The following is a 24,153-nucleotide window of genomic DNA, read 5'->3' as shown; positions in this document are numbered from 1 at the left end:
CTTTGTGGAGGAGATTAATTCAAAGATAGTCTTAACCAATGGATGGACGAAAATGGAAGAGAGAATCACAGCTGTAGAACATTGTGTGGACTTCTTGAGTTCGACTTGCGCTCAGGTGATAGCCCTTCAATCACAGGTTGCATCTTCCCAGAAGCAGATTGAAAACCTTGAAAACAGGAATAGAAGGAATAATTTACGTATTTACGGACTGCCGGAAGGTTCAGAATGGTCGGATCCCATAGCTTTTTTCAAATGCTTTTTGCCGACAGTGCTCAAGTTGTCGGAGACCACCGTTTTGAACATTCAACTTGCTCACAGGCTGGGCCCTCTACACTCTTCGCCATCTGTTCCACATAAACCACGAGGTGTTATACTTTATTTTTTAGAGTACACAGACCCCCTCAAGGTTTTGGCTGCAGTTCATTCTTTGAAGCGCATCTCATCCTCAGGAAACCAACTTTACTTCTCGCAGGATTATGCAAAGCACACGGAAGATAGAAGAAAATGATTTCTTTCTATGAGACCTGCTTTGCGTTCTATTGGTGCACAACTTGGCTTATTTCATCATTGGTTGTTCAAAGTAACTTTTAGCAATAATACCGTTACCTATGAAGATCCGATTGAACTCAAAATGATTTTGAACGTCAATTGCCCAGACAGGAGGGAAATCTCGAAATCTCGTCCCTGATGCTTCTCTTCTCGCAGGATCTCTAAACATAAACTCAAGTTCCTATTCCACTGACGTTTTTCATCTAGTTCATTGACTACTTAATAGTCTTTATATTGTTATGATCTACTCCTTTTGATTTAGTGTTAGTTTTCAAGAAGTATAACATTAATGTAATTCTTAATAATCGTTTATATTTTTATTATGTTGTAGCTGTATAATTAACTTCTCTTTCTTCCCCGCATGTTCCTCTTCACATTACCCTTTGTGCTTGCCTTTCCCAAAATTGTGTCGCCTTACCCTGTGGAGTCCGGACGTGTCATCTCTCCATGGGGCCTCATCCCTCCCCACCTCTTCTATGTTTTGGGGTCATTCTAGGTACCGTTTCCTTCTACTTTTTTCTCTCCCTTCTTTCAGTAGTACCTTAATTTTTCTCAACTTATTCATTACCATTTGTCCCTAATTTGTCTTTCTCTTTTTCCTACTTCTTACCTTTTACTCTTTATCTTCTTTCTTATCTTTCTTTCTTTGGCATTTTCCTAGCTCATTTTGCTTGCCTCAATATTGTGCATAATGTATTCCTTTTTAGCATTCTCCATTTGTCACATGCAAGTTTTTTATATTTTTCTTTTTTATAATGCTTTTTTACAAAATTGGTCCTTATTGCAGTTAGTTGGTCTATCTTTTGGTTTATATCCTTTCATCTGTATCTTCTTATTGTTTTTGGTTTCATACTTGCCCTGTCATATTACATATGTCTCTAAACATTGTATCTTGGAATGTGAAAGGACTCCAGTCTCCCACTAAACGACAATGGGTCCTTACCCATCTAGCCAAGCTCGGTGCAGGTTTAGCATGAGTGCAGGAGTCTCATATAACTGCAGAGGAGTCCATTAAATTGAAAAGAGGCTGGGTTGGGGAGCTTTATTACTCTGAAAAAACAAACAGAGAAGACCAGTCAGGGGTGGTGTACTGGCTTGAATGGTGAGAGGGAATCACACGGACACAAATGTGAAACAGTGTATTGAGTCCTGCTGGGCTGAAAAAAATCCCATCAGACCACCCATTTGGCGGCATTTCATCATATGGGAATAAGTAGTTGCTCCAAACACCGCCTAAACCTTCAAGTGACGGTGCATATATGGAGAGCGGCAAATTCAGCCACAGTAGTGCTCAAGAAATAATGTGGAAAAGAGTGCAGTGCTGTTGAAAAGAGTGCTTGCTAAAATTGGCTACCTAGATTGAAGGAACCGCTTACAGAAATAAGTCTAGGTGTCAAGATTAAAAACACGCCTAGTAGTGGGTGAGTAGGACTACATTATGGCGCTGTACAGAGTGGTCGACTAGTTTCAGCTAGAAGGAGTATTGCTCCAGCTTTCATCAGGACCTTGAAAAACATAATAAGCTACTGCAAAACAGTGTGGTAGGTGTATACACATGTAAGAGGGAATAAGTTGTATCAATGTAATATAATATACTTAAGAGAGTCATATCTGCCCCTCAAAACTTGGAACCCCAGTGTCCACTGATCACAGGAATAATCTTCTTCCTGTCAAAAAACAAAAGATAAACAATACTATGTATCCATTAACACACATGAATCCATATCACACCACACACACCACCAAAACAGAAAACACCTGCAAGAACAATTTGCGTTCTGCACAACAATGAAGCATATTAGCTTGACCACTAAGAGGCATTTTCTGATAGTGATACTCACCCAGCTTTGTGTGGGTGAAGACCTCACCTCGCCCGGCAACTGCTCGGGAAATTGAGGCCCCGCTCTGATGTGTAAAGAAAAGGACACAGTTAGTGCACCATCCTTCTGTGTCCAGCCAAATCGCTTTACACACACTAAACCCAATTGAAGTGTGATGGACTCCTATCTATCCCGCCAAAAAACTCCCTCCGTCACTTTACCACCACAGTTTATGGTAGAATAATGCCCTGCGGGAGAGACCTGAGATGACAAAAAGGGGGTCTGCCAAATGCTAATAAGATATATAGTCCTGGGTACCTGTGGTAAATAAATGCCCTAGGTGGGAAAACCAAAATCATATTAGTGTCGTTGGCACACATATGTTACCCAGTGACCAGTGCTGTGTACAACACAGAATACTATGTTGTATAACAAAGAAAGGTATTATGGTAAGGTCCTGCAGGCCCCATAAGAGGTGACTGCAGACGGACCCGAGAAACAGTCTGGGAGTATTGCTATAACCAGAAATAGAAAACACTCGCTACTGGTACTCCTCATATAATAGGCAAAAGCGCTACAGGTTAGTCTTAGTACGCTCTCTAAGCTTACCTGTCCGTCGGTACCCAACGCTCCGATCCGAGCGGAAGGGGAGGCGCCGATGGGTCCAACCGGTCTGTTTTTATATCGAGGCTGTTTTACTCGTCAGCCAATTGAGGCAGACATTAAGGCCATATAATTACCAATCAAATGTGTCTCAGTGCGTGCACTCACCTCCAATTTTCCACAATATTTCTTGAGCACTACTGTGGCTGAATTTGCCGCTCTCCATATATGCACCGCCACTTGAAGGTTTAGGCGGTGTTTGGAGCAACTACTTATTCCCATATGATGAAATGCCGCCAAATGGGTGGTCTGATGGGATTTTTTTCAGCCCAGCAGGACTCAATACACTGTTTCACATTTGTGTCCGTGTGATTCCCTCTCACCATTCAAGCCAGTACACCACCCCTGACCTGGTCTTCTCTGTTTGTTTTTTCACGTTATTGCAAGGGGCATGATTAGACAGGTCGTTAAACTATTTCCCCTCCTGACCCTCCGCACATTTGTATTTTCAGTATTTAGAGCAACGTCCAGTTGCGGGTCTATACTTTTAAGATGTAAACTCATCCTTAGTTTACATCATTTAGCTCCCCCATATTTTTTTGTGTGTGACTCCGTCTGCCTGCCGCCTGCCTCCCCCCGCTCATTCCCAACAGTGGTTTACCTATGTTGAGCCAGCCTCTGAATATCCTTTCAGTGCTGTGGCATGTTGCATTTACTTTGGCAACATTTTACTTCAACACTCCTTTGTGTCATAGCACTTTTTTACAATTTTTTTTTTACATTTACCGAATATCGAACCGGTTTGAGCATTCTGCCTAAACCAGATATACTTCTCTTACTGGCACTCCCACTATTTCATGTATTGTATCGACCTGACATTCTATGTATACATATGGTCGATCACTATTCCACTTTGGATACCGTGGTGATCCACTGTGGTTTGACCACATGATTTCTGTGGCAATCAGGAGGGTTTCCCCTGTTCCCCCATCTAGTGCAGGCACATTGTGTGACTCTTAGCGCCGTCGAATTACTTAGATTCGATGGGTTCTGTACTTTACTTATCAACTTTGTTATCGACGCCTCCATTCAGCTTAGCGCATGCGCGAGGGTATAGTGTTTTCTCTGAACACTTCCGCGCATGCGTTTCCTGATCAGTGCCAGGACCGCAAAATCGGGCTCAGCCCGGTTTCTAATTAACTCGCCTCTTACCAATGGAGGTGAGTGCACGCACTGAGACACATTTGATTGGTAATCATATGGCCTTAATGTCTGCCTCAATTGGCTGACGAGTAAAACAGCCTCAATATAAAAACGGACCGGTTGGACCCATCGGCGCCTCCCCTTCCGCTCGGATCGGAGCGTTGGGTACTGACGGACAGGTAAGCTTAGAGAGCGTACTTAGACTAACCTGTAGCGCTTTTGCCTATTATATGAGGAGTACCAGTAGCGAGTGTTTTCTATTTCTGGTTATAGCAATACTCCCAGACTGTTTCTCGGGTCCGTCTGCAGTCACCTCTTATGGGGCCTGCAGGACCTTACCATAATACCTTTCTTTGTTATACAACATAGTATTCTGTGTTGTACACAGCACTGGTCACTGGGTAACATATGTGTGCCAACAACACTAATAAGATTTTAGTTTTCCCACCTAGGGCATTTATTTACCACAGGTACCCAGGACTATATATCTTATTAGCATTTGGCAGACCCCCTTTTTGTCATCTCAGGTCTCTCCCGCAGGGCATTATTCTACCATAAACTGTGGTGGTAAAGTGACGGAGGGAGTTTTTTGGCGGGATAGATAGGAGTCCATCACACTTCAATTGGGTTTAGTGTGTGTAAAGCGATTTGGCTGGACACAGAAGGATGGTGCACTAACTGTGTCCTTTTCTTTACACATCAGAGCGGGGCCTCAATTTCCCGAGCAGTTGCCGGGCGAGGTGAGGTCTTCACCCACACAAAGCTGGGTGAGTATCACTATCAGGAAATGCCTCTTAGTGGTCAAGCTAATATGCTTCATTGTTGTGCAGAACGCAAATTGTTCTTGCAGGTGTTTTCTGTTTTGGTGGTGTGTGTGGTGTTATATGGATTCATGTGTGTTAATGGATACATAGTATTGTTTATCTTTTATTTTTTGACAGGAAGAAGATTATTCCTGTGATCAGTGGACACTGGGGTTCCAAGTTTTGAGGGGCAGATATGACTCTCTTAAGTATATTATATTACATTGATACAACTTATTCCCTCTTACATGTGTATACAACTACCACACTGTTTTGCAGTAGCTTATTATGTTTTTCAAGGTCCTGAGGAAAGCTGGAGCAATACTCCTTCTAGCTGAAACTAGTCGACCACTCTGTACAGCGCCATAATGTAGTCCTACTCACCCACTACTAGGCGTGTTTTTAATCTTGACACCTAGACTTATTTCTGTAAGCGGTTTCTTCAATCTAGATAGCCAATTTTAGCAAGCACTCTTTTCAACAGCACTGCACTCTTTTCCACATTATTTCTTGAGCACTACTGTGGCTGAATTTGCCGCTCTCCATATATGCACCGTCACTTGAAGGTTTAGGCGGTGTTTGGAGCAACTACTTATTCCCATATGATGAAATGCCGCCAAATGGGTGGTCTGATGGGATTTTTTTCAGCCCAGCAGGACTCAATACACTGTTTCACATTTGTGTCCGTGTGATTCCCTCTCACCATTCAAGCCAGTACACCACCCCTGACCTGGTCTTCTCTGTTTGTTTTTTCACGTTATTGCAAGGGGCATGATTAGACAGGTCGTTAAACTATTTCCCCTCCTGACCCTCCGCACATTTGTATTTTCGAGCTTTATTACTCACCAGGTGATGGCAATCGAAATGGGATTCTTACTCTGTGCCGTAAATCACTTTCTGTCAAAGAGTTTTCACAATGCTCTGATGAGAACAGTCAATGGTTATTTACTAAACTTATGATTGATAAAGTTCCAATCTCCCTGTTAAATGTCAATGCACCCACTGCTGGCGATCCTTCTTTTTGGTCGATCTTAGCACAGCAACTTGCAGAATGTATTGATGAGAATTTCATGCTCACAGGTGACTGTAATCAAGTATATGACCCTTTCTTAGATCATAACTTTATGGTCTCCTTTTTTCCTCATAAGGCCCACAAAACATCTGTACAAACTGTTACACAATACAAGCCCATTAATGCCTGGAGATTGTGTAATCCCACCACTAAAGAGTACACCTATTATTCTCCAACTCACCATACCCAGTCAAGATTGGATTATTTTTTCATTCCTCATAACTTATCACAGGCCCTGATGGCAGCAGAGATCGGATCCATCCTAATCTCTGATCATGCTCTCATCATTATGAAATTTGAAATTTTACAGAAATCTTGCTCTCCGCAGAAGTGGCATTTCAACAACTCCCTTCTCTTGGTTAAATCTTTTGTTTGCTCATTTACCTCATTTTTTAACGAATATTTTTCATTCATTCAAACCGATGATCTTCCTCTCCACGTGATTTGGGATGCCTTTAAGGCAGCAGCTAGAGACTTTATTATTGGATATGTCTCTAAAAAACGCAAAAAGTCAACAGAACTTATCAAGTCTCTTCTAGCTAAGATTAAAAGACTTGAACATTCTTTTTACTCATCTAGATCAAAAAATTGTTAGTCAGGACTTATTAATGTTAAATTTTTATTCAACAAAGAGTCAAAAAATAATGCTTCTACTTACCTACTTAAATCCAGCGCAAAGTTCTATGGTGCACAGAACAATGGTGGCAAAGTCCTAGCCAACTATTTGAAAGTTAAGCATAGCATGTTAAATTGCTAAATATAGATTCTATTATGAGTGCTCAACAGGAATTGAAATATACAGATGATGAAATGTTACACACATTTTTTAATTTTTATCAAACGCTCTACACCTCAGAAGCATCTCCCACAGAACAGCATATATCTCGATTTCTATCCGACATACACCGAACTCCCTCTTCTCAACCTGATGTTTCTTACTTAGAATTAGACCTTACACAAAAAGAACTCCACACTGCACTCTTGGCACTTAAAAAAGATAAAGCCCTCAGCCCGGATGGGTTTACAGTCAAATTTTTTTCTCATTTTGCCTCTTTAATAATTCCAAAATTACGTATATTGTTGAATTCCTTTTTAATCTCGGGTAAATCTTCTGGTTCTTTCTCTGAAGCTCACATATGCCTTATTCCCAAGGAGGGGAAAGACTTGAGATACTGTAAAAACTTTCGGCCCATTTCTTTAGTCATGTCGACTATAACATTTTTTTCAAGTCTTTAGCTTTTCGATTAGATTCACACCTTCCTGACTTGTTCGGCTTGGAACAATCAGGCTTTGTTAGAGGACGTTTTATCACAGATAATACCTGCTTGTTTTTTGACATTTTATCCAAATCCTCAAATGCTACACATCCTTTGGCTGCTATAGCATTAGACACTGAGAAAGCGTTTGACAGAGGGGAATGGTCGTATCTTTTCCAAATTCTCAAGTGGTTTGGGTTTGGACCTAAGATAATCTCCTTAATTTCTCTCTTATATTCTAACCCAAGGGCAGCAGTGTCCGCCAATGGTGTGTCCTCTTCTTTTTCACCTTGGGGAGAGGTATTCGCTAAGGTTGTCCGCTATCTCCATTTCTCTTTAATATTGCCTTAGAACCATTTCTTTTGCGGATCCGACAGAATAAGGATATTAAAGGTTTTAACTTTAACGACACTCATATTAAATTGGCAGCATATGCTGATGGTATACTGCTATTTATCTCCCAACCCTAATCCTCTGTTCCTGCATTTTTTTATGAAATAGATTCCTTTGCAGCTGTTTTTTTATATAAATTAAATATAGATAAATGTGAAATATTACCCCTGACAAAATATACCTTTAAGGATAATTTTGCTCTTTCAATCTTCGCTTGGTGTCCTCAATATATTAAGTACCTGGGTCTTCACTTCACTCCCTCCATCTCAAATACAATCTCCAGATGCATGGATAATTGCATACAGAGAATATCGACTTTAACGACTAAATGGCATCCTTTGTACCTGTCATGGTGGGGCCGTGTTGACACCATACAAATGATGCTGTCCCCCATAGTTCTTTATACCATATCTAACATTCCATTATCCAACCCTTCAAAATTTTTCCCAAAAAGTAATTCTTTTGGGGGGGGGGGGCGCTAGAGGGCGCACTGCGGTATGGCTGACTAGAGAGTCAGCTCCGCCGGACGGTCGCGGACTTGGCGGCCTTTGACCCCTAAAAACCCCTGCAAACGCGGACATACACCGAGTATTGGGCATCGGAACTCGGGACCCAAGTCGGTATGGCAAGGAGGTGACTCCAAATGGGCTGCTTGCAAGAGATCCGACCGAAATAACGTGAGGCAGACCGCGGCGATCTAAAATGGCCGCTCGGGAGGATCGGAAGATCGGTGCTAAATGGACGCACAAGTGAATTGGGACGGTATGCGGACCCGGCGCCACAAGGTCTGAGGGCGCTGACCACTGTATAAGGCTGCGGGACAAACGGAGACCACAGGTAGAAGCGGAGGAGCTGCGCTTTGCCATGCGTTCCACTGGATGCAAGATGGCGGCGCCCTTGGAACTCAAATGACCGGCGGCAGCAGACCATCGTGAGAGGCACGGTAGTGTTTCCCCTTGACACCTGGGGACTGCGGGGAGCGCTGGAAGCGTGAAAGAACGAAGGGCTTCTTGCCCATGTGGCTGACTGTGCTGAGCGGCGGACCCCTGGGCGGCGATCTGATGGTGTGCACCGCGAGGTGAGAGAGGAGGGCTGTGACCCACACGGGGCAAAGGGGAAGCATGCTACATGAGCTGCCCGAAGCTGCACCACAAACACGCGCACTCTGGCCCTGAGGTGCACACCATCCCTGCCGAGACAAGAGAGCCTCTATCCCCAGTGAGAGGTGAGGAGGTGCAGGGATCTGTTCTTGCTATGCCCCACGGGATCCTCGACAAGTGACGCACAGTGCAACAGTACAGCGCTGAACCGCCAACAATACCCACACCTGCGCTTACCAGCCGATGACGACGTGCACGGCCAGGTGGGGGGCTGCAGCAGCGACACACCACGCCAGCTCCACGGTCTGTCCACCGAAACCTAACAGCACTGGGACGACCGGACACGGTTCGCCAAAGCCACGCACCGACATGGGGAAACCAGACAGGCAACAGACCAAGCTCCAGTTCGAAGCTCGGAAACAAGGGAAGAACACCGTGACGGACCCGGAGGCGGATGGTGGCCAAGAACTAACCGAAAACACGGGCATGGAAGCGGTACTGAGGGCTATCCAGCAGAGCCTGCAAGAGATGAACGGTAAATTGGATAACGTGGTGCAGAGGGTGGACAATATGACGGCGAAAATTGAAAACATGATGAACGCATTGTGGAGGCCGAGCAGCGAATTTCAACGGTAGAGGATGGCCAAAGAACCACGGCAAAGGCCTGCAGTGGCCTGGAAAAAACGGTGGAGAGCCTACGTGCCAGGGTGGAGGACCAGGAAGCCAGGTCCAGGCGCAATAACGTCCGGATTTCGGGCCTGCCGGAATCCACGAACACAGGAAAGATGGAGAACTACATCGAGGCACTGATGAGGGAGATCTTTGGCTCTGAAAAACTGTCCACGGTGTTCCTGGTGGAACGTGCCCATCGTTCGCTGGCGCCCGTCCCGAAGCCGGGGGCTGCCCCACGCATGGTCATTGCCCACATGCTCAATTACAGGGACAGAGACACAATCTTAAGGCTGGCCAGAGAAATGGGCAAGGTCACCCATCAGGGTAACACTCTGGAGTTCTACCCAGATCACACCATGGCAGTACAACTAGCTCGGAAGGAATTCGCCCCGGTGAAAAAGAAGCTGAGGGAGCTGGGTCTGGAATACGCCATGCTGTATCCAGCGAAGCTCAAAATCACGTCTGGCGAAAACGGTCATACTTCAGACGATGCAAGCGGCACAGGAGTATGTTAAGCAACTAGGAAAGCGAAGGAAATCATGCGATCGCAATGAACCAACAAGCGATGTGGAATGATCGAATCTGTTTCGGGCGGGCTTGGACTGTGCTACTCACACGACGGAGACAAGCTGGCAGAAGCTGTAGCCAACAGCGGGAACTGCTGCGCGGCACGGAAGCCGCGGACGCGTTGAACAATGGCTCGGAGAAGCTGGTACGAACTTACTGTGAGTATGGACCTTGATAAAGCTGAACCGCCACAGAGACTATCGAGCTGTGAGTATCTGGCGTGCTGAAAATGAGGTGGGGCGCTGAATGGACCAGCTGATGGTAGAGTTGGGCCGAATGCCCCTAGCAAATGCTTTGACTGGACCTGCCGTTGTGCAGTTTCTCTAGCGTATGAGCCAATGTCCATAGAATGTTTCCACATATTGGATAACCTAAGACACTGTATAGTGGTGGGTATGGAGGACTGTATTAATGTCATCTCAAATGCTACAAACCGCCATAAGGGGGTTGGGGGGTTGGAGGAGATTACGCGTATATTATATAGTGATAAGTACGCATGCGTCTGTCCACATCCGCCATGTGGATGGAGATGTGTGAACCTGGTGATACCCCCCTGAGGGTGTACCCCGAGACATGTTTGCTACCTAAGTTAATGGTTGTTCAGGGATGGCTTTGGCAAAGTTTGGGTGCTAAAGTGGGTGGGGGGAGGGAAGGGAAGTCAGGATCTAATCAACTACAACCTCTGTGTCTGAGAAGCATGGCGAACTCCTTAGTCGTGTATTATCATATGAAAAATGCTTTCATTCTACGTATACCACTGTCGCTGTCGGCTGTACTACAATGTGTAACAACGCACACACACTGCTGGAAGCAGGCGCAATGCCTGAAATGTATACAACTTATCCACACGCATGCTCATGGCACGCAATAGTACACTGAAATTTCTCACTTGGAATGTGCGGGGGCTATGCAACCCGAAAAAGATTAGGCGATTGTTTGCTTATTTTGACCGTTTAAATGTTAACATTGTTTTCTTACAGGAAACACACTTGGCACGGGACGGCACAACCACACTAGGTGCGAAATGGGCAGAATCTGTAACAAATTTGAGATACTCATCTTACTCTAGGGGGGTGAGCATCTTAGTACGAAAGGGGACACACTTTGAGATTACGGGCATACACAGGGACACTGACGGGAGGAGTGTTATTGTAGCGGGCACGATCAGACGTCAAAGGCTACTGTTGGTAAACACATATGGCCCTAACGTAGATGACCCGGGGTTCTTCGGCAAGGTATGGCACACCATCGCTGATCTACAGACGACTCACGTGATATGGGGTGGGGACTTCAATGTTACGCTGCGTGACACTTTAGATAGAGCAACACACACTTTGGAACAACATGGGAATGCCAGGACAATGCTGCTCGACGCCATGGGGGACCTACATATGGTAGATTTGTGGAGAGCGCGCAACCCGGGGGTGACAACAGTAACGCACATAAACGCGGCAAACAACAGTTGGTCCAGGCTGGACTGCTGGCTGGGTACACAAGAGGTACATACTTGGGTTGTAAATATCACACACCTACCACGAACATTGTCTGACCACAACCCGGTGATGCTGGAGGTTCTTATCCCACACTATGACCCGCCACCCTTGACTTGGCGCTTTAATGCAGCTGCATTATGTGATCCTGTATACACTACCACCATACATAAAGCAATAGTGGATTACTTTGACCTGAACGGCCCGACGACAGAGGACAAGGGTTTACTGTGGGAGGCCTTTAAGGCCACGATAAGGGGAATCTGTATCAGCACAGCCTCAGGCATCCTCAAGGACATCCGACGGCAACTAACCACGCGAGAGACAGCCATTCAAACGCTGGAACAGACGTACACCCAGTCGGGAGACACTAAAATACTGGGGGACATTCAAACGCTGCTGACGGAGCATGCCAAATTTGCAACTGATGAGCTTACGTATGTGACTAAGCGGGCCACTGCTAGGCGTTATGGTGAGGGGGGCAGGCCGGGCAGGGAACTGGCAGCTAAAATATGCTCAGGTAAAACACCGCAAAATGTAATGTCCATTTGTACTGACACCGGAGAGGTGATCACAGATGTCAAGGGGATACTGAGGGAATTCATGAACGCGTATGGCACACTCTATCAGGCGCGCCCGTCACCATCACAAGCTGAATTATTGAGATATATGGAGGATATAGAACTGGCGTGGCTAGCTGATGGGCATAGGAAATATTTAGAGTGCCCAATCACTGTAGAGGAAGCTATAGACACCATAAGGCGTCTACCTAATAACAAGGCACCAGGGCCAGATGGCTTCGTAACTGAATTCTATAAAACATATGCAGACTTGCTTGCCCCGCAATTAGTGCAACTATATGGGGAGGCGCATGAGGCCAGACGCTACCAGCGTCTTTGAGAGAAGCCTTGCTCATAGCATTGCTAAAACCGGGAAAGGAGGAGGATAAGTGTGATTCGTATCGCCCCCTTTCGCTTTTAAATGTGGATACAAAAATCATTGCTAGTCTGCTGGCGGATAGGCTGAAACCATTTATGCCGTTATTAATAAGGCCCGATCAATCTGGCTTCATCCCTGATAGGGCCACCACGCATAACACCCGCACTTTGTTCGCATTAGCGCACTATTTGGCCCCGGAGACGAAAGCAGTGGCAGTGTTGCTCGACGCTGCCAAGGCGTTTGACACTATTGGCTGGCCCTTTATCCAGGCAGTACTGGTGCGTATGGGATTTCCGCGGATCTTTCTGGGTTGGATATCAATGCTATACACAAATTTAACTGCACGCATCAGAGTAAATAGGTACGTATCGGAACCAATTCAAATATGCAGGGGTACTCGGCAGGGGTGCCCACTCTCACCGATGCTCTTCGCATTAATCTTGGAACCTCTGGCATGTAAAATCCGACAACACCACCACTGCTCGGCGCTTCAAATGCCCTCCCGGCCAATACACATCTCGCTCTATGCGGATGACATGGTGCTGTATGTTAAGAATCCTGAGCAGCACTTAAATCCGCTTCTAAGAGAATACATAAAGTTTGGCCAGCAATCTGGATTACAGATCAATTGGAATAAATCCCTTGTTCTCGCACTGACGGACAGCACACGACCGACACAATTGGACTACCCGCTGGAATGGCAGGAGGAACCAACAAAATATTTAGGCATATGGTTTCATAGAGACCCTGAATTGGTCATTCGGACTAATTACGGGCGTACCATAGCGTCCCTTGAGGACAAAATTAAAAGATGGAATAGACTTCCGCTATCCTTGGCAGACAGGGCAGCGATCATCAAAATGGTACTTCTACCGAAGTTCCTGTATTTATTTAACAATATTCCGATAAAACCTCCAGCCGCAGTATTCCGTAATATAAGCACACTGGTGCTAAATTTGCTTTGGGCGGGAAAACAGGCGAGGATGGAGCTGCGCACCATGACACTGCCGTATGCTAGGGGGGGTTTCAAAGTTTCAGACTTCTACTTATATTACTTGTGCGCTCAGGCGCAATTTGCACACTTCTGGTACCACGACATACCCTTCATGACACATGTGGCTGTAGAAGCGGGTGATGCTGACCCAGTCCCGCTAACCAGCATATTGACGCATAAACGCCCTAAGTTGCATGATCACGACATCAATCCGGTCAACACCACCACGGAAGCATGGAGACTGATGGGTAAAGCAGCGGATAGCCTACCACTTTATGCACCCCCACTTCCACTAGCGCATCACCCGGCCCTATCGGTAACACAAGAGCGGGTTGGAATGGATCTGTTTAAGCGGGTTGGCATAGATACACTGGGGGACTTATATGTAGGAGGTGAATTCCAGACTCTGGACAAATTACAATACATTAGCAACCCGCCTCCACTTTTCAGATTTAACTACTACAGGCTGCAGAGGGCACTCCAGGAGCACTACCCTACACACCCTGAAGAGCCAAAAGCACTTGAACCCCTACGACTGCTCCTCACTACACCCACAGCATCTCACATAGTATCCAAGCTATATGCAAGCATACAAGGGGCGGTAGGGGGTACTACGCACAAGGCTAGGGACAAATGGAGCGCAGGGCTGTTGGAACCCCTAACTGACGAAGAATGGGATTCCTCCTGCATGCTTACTGGCATGTTGACACCAAACGGTAACCTGAAAATCATTCATTATAAGTACTTACACCAGGTGTACCATACGCCTCAGCGACTGTATAAATATGGCTTGAGGGACGATTCACAATGTTGTAGGTGTAAACAGGAAGATGCAGACTTCATGCATCTGGCGTGGCACTGTCGTAAAGTGGCGGGATACTGGGAACAGGTCATACACATTTTGAATGAAATGCTTGGAGTTTCCGTGCAGTGCGAGGCGAAAGTCTGTCTGTTGGGTATTGTCCCGCAGCTTAGAGCCTTGAAACGAGAATTCTGCGCTGTTGCACTACTGTTAGCCAAGAGAAGGGTGTCTCTCCACTGGAATAGCAAGAGAGCCCCGGAGGTAAAGCACTGGATAGAGGATATGGTATATTGTCGAGACACGCTCAACACATACGAGGAGGAGTTGCCAGTAAGATCTAGGCCAAAAGACTATTGGGGGTATCTGCGTGCCTACTTACTAGAACATGGTACGTCAGAATCAGAAGCAGAAAACGAGTAATGTATACATCTGAAGATGGGGACGTGGAGTGACAGCCTGTATGGTATAGGTACTGAGGAGGGAGGATGCTGTGATGCAGAGTGTTTGTAGTATGAAGAGAATTACAAGTTGGGTAGGATTTTGTTATGTTTAAATTCCGTTATACTGAAAATGTAAAAATGTAAGAATACTGACGAATTGTGAGCGAGTAATGCACTTACGCCAATCTGTGGACTATTAGATAACACGCCGCCGGTCCGCTGGATGTCGGCTGATGGGCTGTGTATGACTACCACCAGTGTTCCCAGTGGGGGGCACCTGTAGCCGGCCCTACGCGGTTGTAGGCGAATATAATGTACATTTTTCTCTGTGTGATGTACAGTGCAATAAACATCTTACACCAAAAAAAAAAGTAATTCTTTGTTATCCTCCTTTCTTTGGGACAGTAAAAAATCTCGTATGTCCGTATCCAAATTGACCCGCCGAAAATCAGAGGGTGGTGTTAAGTTTCCTAATTTCCCCATTTATCAAAAATCTTTCTTGCTTCGACAATCATCCAGATGGCCCTCACATACTCCTGCACAACACCCCTTGTGGGCTAAACTTGAGCTTTCCTTTCTGTCCCCCTTCTCCTTTGGGGAGTATCTCTCTCATGGAAACCACAGTACCTTTCCACCCCAATATTTAAATATACATCTAAGATTCTGCAACCCGCACATTCTAATGATTCCATGAATGAAACTTTTCTCTCCAGTCCCACGATATGGCATAATAATTTCATTTTGATACGTGATAAACCTTTTTATTGGAAAGCGTGGAGAAAAAAGGGGGGAATATGCGTTCACCAACTGCATCAACAAGACCAATTCATGTCCTTCCCGCAGCTTAAGAGTCTGTTCGGTTTACCAGCCTCCTTTTACTCCAAGTACACAATTTTAAAGGAACTGTTTTTGATGCATATGCTCGTTGCACACCACCTACCTCCTTCACTACCCCTCTCAATCCTCTGGTTGACAAAATATACTCCCTATTGCAAATCTTCTGTTATTTACAACCATTTGCAAGCCTCATTCGTCCCACAAGACAAATCCAAGGTGGAACTCTCCTGGGAGAAGGATCTTGGAGTTGATTGGTCAACTACTCTATGGAACAAAATTTGGAGTAAAATTGGGAAATCCTCGAGAGCTGCTAATACCACGCAAGCACTCTTTTTTTATTTAAAATAGGTTAATATTCTCTCCTGCTATTCTGCACAAACAATATGCATGTGTTCTGGATGCCTGTTGGACATGCTCCTCCCCTCAGGCAGACCTCCGCCACTTACTTTTTACATGTCCACCTGTTCATGATTTTTGGAACAAGGTTTGGACCCAAATCAACTCAATTTTTCACTCTCACTTTCCTTTTTCTGTTCCCAATGTATTCTTAGGTAGTTTATCCCCATTATGGTCAGATCATACCTCTAATATAACAATTATTGACCTTTTATTGGCAGTTGTCTTTCAACAAATTACCCAAAATTGGAAAGACCTTACCAATTTATCTTATCAAGCTTGGTGGTATGCTATTTGTTATAACCATAGGCTAGACACAGCTTTTGTATACCCTATTACTATGGCCAAGAAACGTCTGTGTTTGTTGCTACCTGTTACTACATTCATTGAAGCTAGTGCTCGGAGTTCATCTTCCCTAACCCCCATACAACAAGATGTTTCCAAACCTCGGTTACTTTTTGGTGTCATGACTTTTTATATGTATGATTATTTCTTCTTTGTATTACAATTTATATATTATGTAATTTTCTTTTTTCTATTGTTATTAATCTTTCTTGCCTAGATGGACCAATTTTGACTGTATGTATACCTATTTTCTTCATGTATTTACAGGATATTCATGTGTTTTTATTTTAACATTTTGTTTGATGTATTGAGATATGCTTTTTCCTTAAATAAACATATTTTGAGCTTTAAAAAAAAAAACTTTTAAGGAAACATCACGCAATCAACGAGCATCAGTGTTATCAGAAGCCATCAGTAGCTGGAAACTGGTCGCTTTATTTCGCAATACCTACTTGGCTGTAACGCTTTTGCACATAAACACTTTGTGGCTTATTTACAAGCCCATTGCACTTCCCGTACCTCACTTTTTCCCATGTTAAAAGTGACGCACCTGCGCGCAAGGTGCTTGCAGATAAGCTCCTCTGTTCAGCTTCACCTATGTCACCATATCAAAACTGATCCACAGAACTGATGTTCATTCTTTCTGTGTGGTTTTCAAAGACAATTCTAGAATGCCAGATACAGATTACATTGTGAAATGATAACCCAAGAAGACTGGTGTATTGTCTGTCTGCTTTAAAATGACTGAGTGATTCAATAACTGTCACTGAGGAAGGGTGTAAGGGTATGAGGGAGGAGGGTTGGGTTGAGGAGTGTAATTTGGGTTTATGTTAAGAAGGGAATACCTGTCTAAAGTTTCTTCTTTCCTGTGCTTAAATTCACCAAAACACAACAAAAAATGACCTGAGTCCTTGCAGTCACAGGTTTAAGACGGGCAGAGTTATGGCCAGAGCTGCCGACTATGGAGCTGAGAAACAGACTTCGACTTATGGTGTCAGCACAACATCCTGTGATCACAATCTCTGTTCCTACAAAACGGAACATGTCCTTGTGTAGAGTGAGTGGCACACGTGTAAAGAGCTCTAATGCATTTGTGTGGTGTTTGCGCTACATAAATCTGCATTTTTTAAAAAAAGAGAGATACTTAGTGTACTGCAGTACCTTGATTCAAGCCCTTACAGTCGGAGGTTCAGGACGGACGGAGTTACCAACACATTCCATTTGGGAGGATACATGGCAAAATAAGGTAGTCAACACATGCCATTTTAAGAAAAACATAAACATAAAAGTGGTCCTAGACCTATAGTTAACACTCAAAATAAATCAATTATTTGAAAAGATATTATTACATAGGAATTAATCCTGAGCAGAAAAAGGAAATGTTCTTGTCTATACATATATATACAATGTACCCATCAAATGTTCCAAAAGATGCTCATATCGAACATCAACATTTATTAAATATTTACAATTGGATAAAAATTCTTTGTACATACATCAAGAAAATTCCTATGTAATAATATCTTTTCAAATAATTGATTTATTTTGAGTGTTAACTATAGGTCTAGGACCACTTTTATGTTTATCATTTGATACCCAGGTCCTCTGACTATTTTGGGAGATACCCCATTTTCTTAATGATTTAAAGAAAAACAACAGATAAACTTGCAGAGGCACAAAAAAAATAAGAAGTAGTCCCTAAACTGTACTCTACAATGTTTGACAGTTGTTGGGCGGATCTCTCGGGCAAGGCTCAACACAGAAAGGCATGCATGACAAAAGCCTGCCATTGACAAATGGGGAGAAGGCGAAATGGAGTGACGATGATGCCAGCAAATGGGATGCCAATGGGCATGGGACGGTTCCTCCACTAGGACGGATCAGCACCCCCCCACTGCTTTCTCGCAGTGCGAGAAGCAGAAACATAACATGGTAATAACTACCATTTTATGTTTCTGCTTCTCGTACTGCGAGAAAGCAGAAGGGTTTGATTGCGGGCTGGCGGGTGGACGGGACTGCTCTGCAAGCAGCGCTAGGCAGGGGAGGAGTGGTGTGGATACCAACTCCTCACAGCGGAATGACTGTTTGGTCAGTCCTCTCGGGCCGCCCAAATCAGTCATGCGCATCTGCCCTTTCTCCATGCAGGCCGCAATGCAGCCTACATGGAGAAAAAAACCTCCCTGTAAGTCCCTAGATGCCCCACCACTCACAACGCTGCCATTGCAGCGTTGTGATTGGCTTAGAGGAGGGAGGGAGGCTGCCTGCTTCCTGTTCCTCCCGGAGGCAGGAGAGAAGGAGCCGAGAAACAGAGGACCCAGCATGCGGACAGGTACGTTTTTTTCCATTTATTATTACATTTATCCCCCCCTCCACAAACCGCAATGGGCAGGCTGTAACCACTGAAAGTAGATGCAGCATGTCTCGGTTCTAGACAGAGCATGCATGCCTAGGTTTGAGACCTAAAAATGGAATGGCTATCACGTATTAATAATTTCTAATGTGTATTGAATTATTAAACACTGTTGGCAGAGAATGCAATTGTGTGGAGCATGCAGTGCTCTCACACTAGCCCAGTCAGTGTTCCTGACAGGGGAGGAGGCAGCAGCAGAACATTAAGTAACCCGGGTGGGTCTTGTGATTTCATGCATGCTGCTCGCTATGAGGAAAACGACAGTTTACGAAAAAAAGGTGATGCCATTTCATCTGGCTTCATAATTTTAAAGCTGTAACCAGGCCATAATTATGAGTTTTGACAAATTGCCACATGAGCCATCATCTGCTGCATAATTCATAGATTACAGCAAAAATAGAGTTTCTAATACGAACATATCAAAAGTTGCTAAAACCGTAGTCACATGTTGTTTCGCAGCAGACTCTTCACCTTTCTCTTGCTTATTTCTGTATTTGGGTGTCAAAGAGTGACTTTTAAGTGAAAATAACCAAGATCCGAAGGTACTAAAGATTATACTACCTGCAGTTTTCATACTGTGGTAAACACTTTACAGATAGCAGGTCTTCTGATGCAAAAGGCACATGTGCATAGGTTACAATAATTAGTATATAGACGTAGAATCTTTGCCCTGTTGGAAACCTTTCCTGCAATAATAACAATGTGTGGTGAACATAATTGTTGGACCTGGCTCTTTCTAAAGGGTTATCCCCAAACTGTTTGCCTTCCACCTCCCTTTTTTCTGACGTTCTTTTTCTTGGTGTTAGGACTCGACACTTTACCACTGCCTAGGTGTGCGTGCTCTCCGCCTAAACATGGTATGAATGTTTTAAGCATGTAAACCCGGTGCCCCCAAATCCTATCACCAACCCTGGTTGCAGAGACCACACCCCTTTCACAAGCCTGGGACTCACAGCTTACATCCAGGGAAGACCCTGTGTTTAGTCAAGTCACATGGCCGCACCCTTTCCCATCATAGAGGTGCCCATCGAGTCCGGCCACAAGGCGGTTCTCAGCTCGCTGTCTAGGGTGGACACGCCTGAGACTGACTGGCCGGCTCGTGTTCTGGCACGAGTACTGTTCCTGTTACACACGCAAGAAAAGTCACAAATACATGTAAATAGTGTTTTTTTTTTCTTTTTACCTTCATCTTCAGATGACGCATGCGCGTTTCCTTTTAAAGAATGGCTTGTTTATTATTCTAAATCTAAACCATTAACTAAAGTCCTTATAACTCTTATGCACTTGTAGTACTTACCCTGCTTCAGCACCTTGTCTCTGAGCTTCTGGTCCGTCACCAGCGGTTTGGGCGGGGCCAAGTGGGCTTCATTGAAAGGCGACCCTGCACCGCTGAAGAACTTGTGATAGATGAAGGTCAATAGGAACAGGACCAGGCCCAGAAGCAGCAGCAGGGTGAGCGCCATGGCTCAAGGATTGCGACACACACAAGTGAGTGCTTGGTGCACGCCCAGGTCCCAGCTATGAAGGCTAAAGAGCTGGGAAATGGGCGGGAACAGCCCAAAAGTCTCCCGTTCCTCCAGGCTGCCCTGCCTAACTCGAATTCCCCTGGGGGAGCGCATATGTGAGTCACAAGGACGCATTATAACCTTAATCTATGCAGCCACATTCTATTTACTCAATTATGCATACACGCTAACAGCGAAATGTGCACACAGCTCCTCACACAGCTACCTAGGATAGGGAGAGGGGGTAATCTGCCTTCCCAATACCAAGGGACCATCGTATTATTTAGACCTGCACTATAATGATACATGTGCAGTGCTGCTGCATGTATTGCATGGGCCCTTGCCCACCTGCTGAAGTAAATGCCCCCTTTTATTCAATTCAATTCATTAAGCTTTATTCGATTTGAAAATACAAATCATAAAAGCGTACAAGTTAAAAACATACAAATTAAAAACCAACAAAAGTGGAACTAGCAAATGATAACACAGAATACTGACAAATTTAAAACAAAGAAGAAAAAGTAACTCGCCCATAAACATAGGTACTTTGTTAGAAATGCACTTATCACAAAATTCAGCATTTAAGCAGGCCCGCCAATTCCTTAGATTGAACCTTCACATAGGCAGTTAATAAAATCTTCCATAAAGATGATTATTATATACAGCGTCAGGATAATTACGTGGAAAAAAGTTACTGTCATTCATTTCCAAGGCGCTTCTACCCATTGGATAAAAAGACCCTGCCTTTGGCCTTGATGAAGAAGTATATAATGAGCTGGGATAAAAGTCATGTAGATCCCCAGTACTTATGGGGCCGTCTTCTTTTTGACGCCGCCAGGTTTGGAGGTACGGAATGATACGTCTGCTTCTAAATTTTACTAAGACCAAATCCCCGGGCGTGTCTTTTCGGAGGGGACCCAACCAGCCCACCCTTCTAACACTTAAAATTCTACCGTCAAGGTCTGCTGGCAAAGGTCTATTCTTTGATAGCCAATATGTAGCCTTATTTTGTAGGTCTTGTTGGCTTTCAGTTTTCCCCTGTTCGAGTGTGGGAACTCCCGAAAGGACAAATACGAAGGGGGCAGCCTCCGGTGGTAGGTGGATATGAGGTGGTTTGATTGACCCTGTTCTAACAATGTTGCGCTGTGCTGGAACACGTTTTGGATGGGCTTTGGAGGCCTTTGGGACTGGTGTGATGGGGGGTGGTATTTGAATATGTGCATTAATGCTTGGTGCAGATGACTTAAGGGGTTCAACAATAACAGGTGGGTGAGAGAGCTTAGAGGGTACCTGATACTTTATAGAAGGCAAATTTACTTGGAATGCACCCTCTAATTTCGTAAGCCTATCCCCAAGCAGTGTTTTTTTTCCATGAATGGTGAAACAACGGAATTAATCAGCCGTTTAACAAGAGACAGTAAGGCCAGCTGTGATGGAGGCGCTAGGTCATACAATATTTCCGTAATCTCAACCGAATCTGGAGTTAGGGGGGGAATGGAGGCAGACAGTGAGGGGTTTAGACACAATTTAGATTGTTTGGGATGGTTACCGTTGTGTTCGGCTTCATCACAGTTCCTTTTGGCAGATACAGGGCGGGATGAAGGCGTACTTCGTACACCGGATATGATAGGTAAAGTAAGATCGCGCGGGCTGTTGATTGGGTTTAATGCACTTGGGTTTTTTACACAATGATTTGGGGGGGTAGTAGGTTCGGGACTGCTTGCCACTAGAGCATACTTAGTTCCGCACAAGTTACTCAGATCCTCTAACCATGATAAGGTGTTCCCTGAGTTGGTTGTGGGTAAAGGGGATTGCTTACTAGTTATAATTTCTATAGGAGGAGAAAGTTCATTAATATCTGTTAGTGGTGGAGATATCAAGGTTAACTTGTTTGGGTGGTGAACCAGTGTCCCTTTGGACGGATCCCTCAGCGGGATAACTATTGGTTTAGGTGCCCCCTTCCGAGTCATCTTAAAATATGGGTCAGTGATTAATTAACAGAAGAGGGCACTATGATATATAAATTTCATGAACAAATAATATTATTTCCCTTATATTAGTCAATTGGTGTTTTTAGACAAAAGGGATAGGTCTTTATTCCTTCTTGCAAGTAAGGTCAGAGGGCCCGCCCTTTGCCCGGGCTTAGCCCCGGGCGCTCCCGCGCAGCAGAATCCTTAGGGAACTTTATAGCTCGTCTTGCGTCCTGGGGGCAGGGGAAGCCAGGCAGCGCAAGCCAAGTGGTGAGGCTCAGGCAGGGACTCCTGGGAAAGTGAGTCCCTGCAGCGCCGCTCACAGTGCTGCCTTCGTGGAATGCCGATCTACCCAGCCACACAGCGTCCCAAGTAGCAAGTGCTCCTCTCCCTGGCAACTCCTGCAGATCCTGAAAACAACGACGCGGCACCCATGAAGCGGGTGCAGCTAGAGGTAGGCTTTGGGGCAGGAAAACACAGTCCAGGGTCAGACCGGGAGGTAGATAACAGGTATATCCCTGCGTCAGTCGGCGTATTTTCCGCTTATTTCTCCCCGCAGGCGGCTCCAGAAAACATAAAGAGCGAGGTGGTCATCTGAACGCCCAGCTGAAGTCCGAAGCTGCTGCCGCCATCAGCCGCGTGTGTTTTATTAGCAGGGTCACCTAACTGGTGATGCTTGTGAAGGAATGGGTGCAGGGTGAGAGTGGGTATTCATTTACATGGTCTTAAGATGATGCTCCGAAGTCTTGAGGCTGATGTGAACAGTGCTGTCTGCGTCCGGCAGGGTGGGTGTCAGAACGGCCCATATGGAGCGGCTCTGCATGAAGTGTCTTGCAGGACACTACATTCCTCCCAAAATCCAAAAGAAGAACAAGTTTTCCCTGTGGATACAAAATAATAAATTGAGTACCACGTGGTCAATCAAACTCTAGGCTCAGACATGAGTCCCTTGCTCACTGCACCATCAGGATTTAAGCAAGCCGGGCCGAAGACGGCTGTAATGCCAGAAACCGGTCCCCGGAAGCTTGTTTCCTTTCCAGTAAAAGAATTGGCTTGGTAGTTTGGTCTGCCCTGTTCCCATGATGAACTGGGCCAGGGACAGACTAATTTGCATGTATCCAGGTTCTGAGCTGGGATGGTGCAGTGAGCTAAGAAACGGTGATGGATCAAGCCCTGATCTGTTGACTGGGTTAGATGAGTTCTGCTTAATTCAGATACTCTGTCCATCACCACCCCCTTTTCTGAATCGTTTTGTCCACCATAAGCGTGGAAGGGTATGCTCAGACATGAGTCCCTTGCTCACTGCACCATCAGGATTCAAGCAAGCCGGGCCGAAGACGGCTGTAATGCCATAAACCGGTCCCCGGAAGCTTGTTTCCTTGCCAGTAAAAGAATTGGCTTGGTAGTTTGGTCTGCCCTGTTCCCATGATGCACTGGGCCAGGGATAGACTAATTTGCATGTAGACAGGTTCTGAGCTGGGATGGTGCAGTGAGCTAAAAAACGGTGATGGATCAAGCCCTGATCTGTTGACTGGGTAGGAGTGTTCTGCTTAATTCAGATACTCTGTCCACCACCACCCCCTTTTCTGAATCGTTTTGTCCACCATAAGCGTGGAAGGGTATGCTCAGACATGAGTCCCTTGCTCACTGCACCATCAGGATTCAAGCAAGCCGGGCCGAAGACGGCTGTAATGCCAGAAACCGGTCCCCGGAAGCTTGTTTCCTTTCCAGTAAAAGAATTGGCTTGGTAGTTTGGTCTGCCCTGTTCCCATGATGCACTGGGCCAGGGACAGACTAATTTGCATGTAGCCAGGTTCTGAGCTGGGATGGTGCAGTGAGCTAAAAAACGGTGATGGATCAAGCCTGATCTGTTGACTGGGTAGGAGTGTTCTGCTTAATTCAGATACTCTGTCCATCACCACCCCCTTTTCTGAATCGTTTTGTCCACCATAAGCGTGGAAGGGTATGCTCAGACATGAGTCCCTTG

At 45.2% G+C, this 24,153-nt stretch overlaps 1 protein-coding gene across 1 annotated transcript in view; it reads right to left on the bottom strand.

The window, feature by feature from the left end:
• The window catches only part of LOC147717053 (all-trans-retinol 13,14-reductase-like), a 656,600-nt gene extending 636,446 nt beyond the window's left edge, over positions 1-20,154 (bottom strand). The window contains exon 1 of the mRNA XM_086923956.1: positions 19,989-20,154. Within this exon, the coding sequence (XP_086780082.1) occupies positions 19,989-20,154 (166 nt within the window). The remainder of the gene's footprint in view (positions 1-19,988) is intronic.
• Positions 20,155-24,153: the final 3,999 nt, after the last annotated feature.

Source organism: Lissotriton vulgaris, chromosome 5 (assembly GCF_964263255.1).
Source record: "Lissotriton vulgaris chromosome 5, aLisVul1.2, whole genome shotgun sequence".
Classification (NCBI taxonomy): Eukaryota; Metazoa; Chordata; class Amphibia; order Caudata; family Salamandridae; genus Lissotriton; species Lissotriton vulgaris.
This window is presented reverse-complemented; position numbering and strand designations above follow the sequence as displayed.